Raw genomic sequence first — 2,458 nt, forward strand, 5'->3', positions numbered from 1 at the left:
CAATTCAGTCTCAGTCTCATATTTACACCTGATTCAACCAGCCTTTGTAGGTTATCAGCTGAAAGAGAATAATCACTCCATCTGAAAAGGTCATAATTATCATCATAATCATCATCATCATAAGGCTGAATAATTACCCTGATTAACTCTGCAAGTGATTTACCATCAATATTTGAAAGGTCATTGCCCTTTAGTCTAAGCATGTTGTCTTCCAATACTATATTCATCCTATCACATTCCTCCATCATTTCATTAACAATAATGCCTGATAAACTGCAATAACTCATGTCAATATGGCTCATGTCTGGGGAAATCTTAATAAGGCAAGCTAATGTTCTACCACTGACTGAAGATAGGTTAATCTTACGCAAATCTATCCATTTTCCATTCAGTCTCATATTTACACCTGATTCAACCAGCCTTTGTAGGTTATCAGCTGAAAGAGAATAATCCCTCCATCTGAAAGGTTCAAAAGTACCATAATACTTAACATAAGGAGGATGAATTACTCTGACTAACTCTACAAGTGATTTACCATCAATATCTGAAAGGTCATTGCCCTTTAGTTCAAGCATGTTGTCTTTCAATACTATATTCATCCTACCACATTCCTCCATCATTTCATTAACAATAATGCCCGATAAACTGCAAAAACTCATGTCAATATGGCTCGTGTCTGGGGAAATCTTAATAAGGCAAGCTAATGTTCTACCACTGACTGAAGATAGGTTAATCTTACTCAAATCTATCGATTTTCCATTCAGTCTCATATTTACACCTGATTCAACCAGCCTTTGTAGGTTATCAGCTGAAAGAGAATAATCACTCCATCTGAAAGGTTTAATAGCACCATATTGCTTATAAGGAGGATGATTTACTCTGACTAACTCTACAAGTGATTTACCATCAATATCTGAAAGGTCATTGCCCTTTAGTCCAAGCATGTTGTCTTTCAATACTATATTCATCCTACCACATTCTTCTATTATTTCATTAACAATAATGCCTGATAAACTGCAATAACTCATGTCAATATGGCTCGTGTCTGGAGAAATCTTAATAAGACAAGCTAATGTTCTACCACTGACTGATGACAGGTTAATCTTACTCAAATCTATTCTTTTCCAATTCAGTCTCAGTCTCATATTTACACCTGATTCAACCAGCCTTTGTAGGTTATCAGCTGAAAGAGAATAATCACTCCATCTGAAAGGGTTAAAAGCACCAAAATGCTTATAAGGAGGATGATTTACTCTGACTAACTCTACAAGTGATTTACCATCAATATCTGAAAGGTCATTGCCCTTTAGTCTAAGCATGTTGTCTTCCAATACTATATTCATCCTACCACATTCCTCCATCATTTCATTAACAATAATGCCTGATAAACTGCAATAACTCATGTCAATATGGCTTGTGTCTGGGGAAATCTTAATAAGGCAAGCTAATGTTCTACCACTGACTGAAGATAGGTTAATCTTACTCAAATCTATCCATTTTCTATTCAGTCTCATATTTACACCTGATTCAACCAGCCTTTGTAGGTTATCAGCTGAAAGAGAATAATCCCTCCATCTGAAAGGTTCAATAGCACCACAATGCTTATCATAAGGAAGATGAATTACTCTGACTAACTCTACAAGTGATTTACCATCGATATCTGAAAGGTCATTGCCCTTTAGTCCAAGCATGTTGTCTTTCAATACTATATTCATCCTACCACATTCCTTCATCATTTCATTAACAATAATGCCTGATAAACTGCAATAACTCATGTCAATATGGCTCAGGTCTGGAGAAATCTTAAAAAGGCAAGCTAATGTTCTACCACTGACTGATGACAGGTTAATCGTACTCAAATCTATGCTTTTCCAATTCAGTCTCGGTCTCATATTTACACCTGATTCAACCAGCCTTTGTAGGTTATCAGCTGAAAGAGAATAATCACTCCATCTGAAAAGGTAATAATTATCATCATCATAATCATCATCATCATAATCATAAGGCTGAATAATTACCCTGATTAACTCTGCAAGTGTTTTACCATCAATATTTGAAAGGTCATTGCCCTTTAGTCTAAGCATGTTGTCTTCCAATACTATATTCATCCTATCACATTCCTCCATCATTTCATTAACAATAATGCCTGATAAACTGCAATAACTCATGTCAATATTGTTAGGCAATAATACCACACCTCATCTTTGCAATATTCTGTTTACCGCCCTCTATGACATGTGAGGATTGAGCAAGGGGAATAAAGAAAGTAACATGGCGAACTGAAGTTGTGTTGTGCTATGATTATGTTCATGTAAATATAGGACACAAACAACATGGTGGCAGCGGTGTAAACCTTTCAAGATGGCAAATGAAGCACCACAGAATTCGAGTCTTCTACTACCTCCCCCTCCTCCGATGAAAATAAAGGGAAATACGCGAGAGAATTGGAAAACTTACA

The 2,458-nt window shown here is 36.1% G+C and overlaps 1 protein-coding gene across 3 annotated transcripts in view; it reads right to left on the bottom strand.

The window, feature by feature from the left end:
• Positions 1-2,170, bottom strand: part of LOC117115728 — a 5,026-nt gene extending 2,856 nt beyond the window's left edge. The window contains exon 1 of one of the 3 annotated variants that reach the window (XM_033259651.1): positions 1,066-2,170. In XM_033259651.1, coding sequence (XP_033115542.1) covers positions 1,066-2,168 — 1,103 coding nt within the window. In that variant the 5' untranslated portion in view covers positions 2,169-2,170. Of the gene's footprint in view, positions 1-659 lie in introns of all 3 variants that reach the window. The other 2 variants (XM_033259652.1, XM_033259650.1) reach the window with 2 other exon arrangements.
• Between the last annotated feature and the right edge of the window lie 288 nt (positions 2,171-2,458).

This window comes from Anneissia japonica, unplaced genomic scaffold (genome assembly GCF_011630105.1).
Source record: "Anneissia japonica isolate Jap-2015-1 unplaced genomic scaffold, ASM1163010v1 scaffold3262_len730253_cov190, whole genome shotgun sequence".
Classification (NCBI taxonomy): Eukaryota; Metazoa; Echinodermata; class Crinoidea; order Comatulida; family Comatulidae; genus Anneissia; species Anneissia japonica.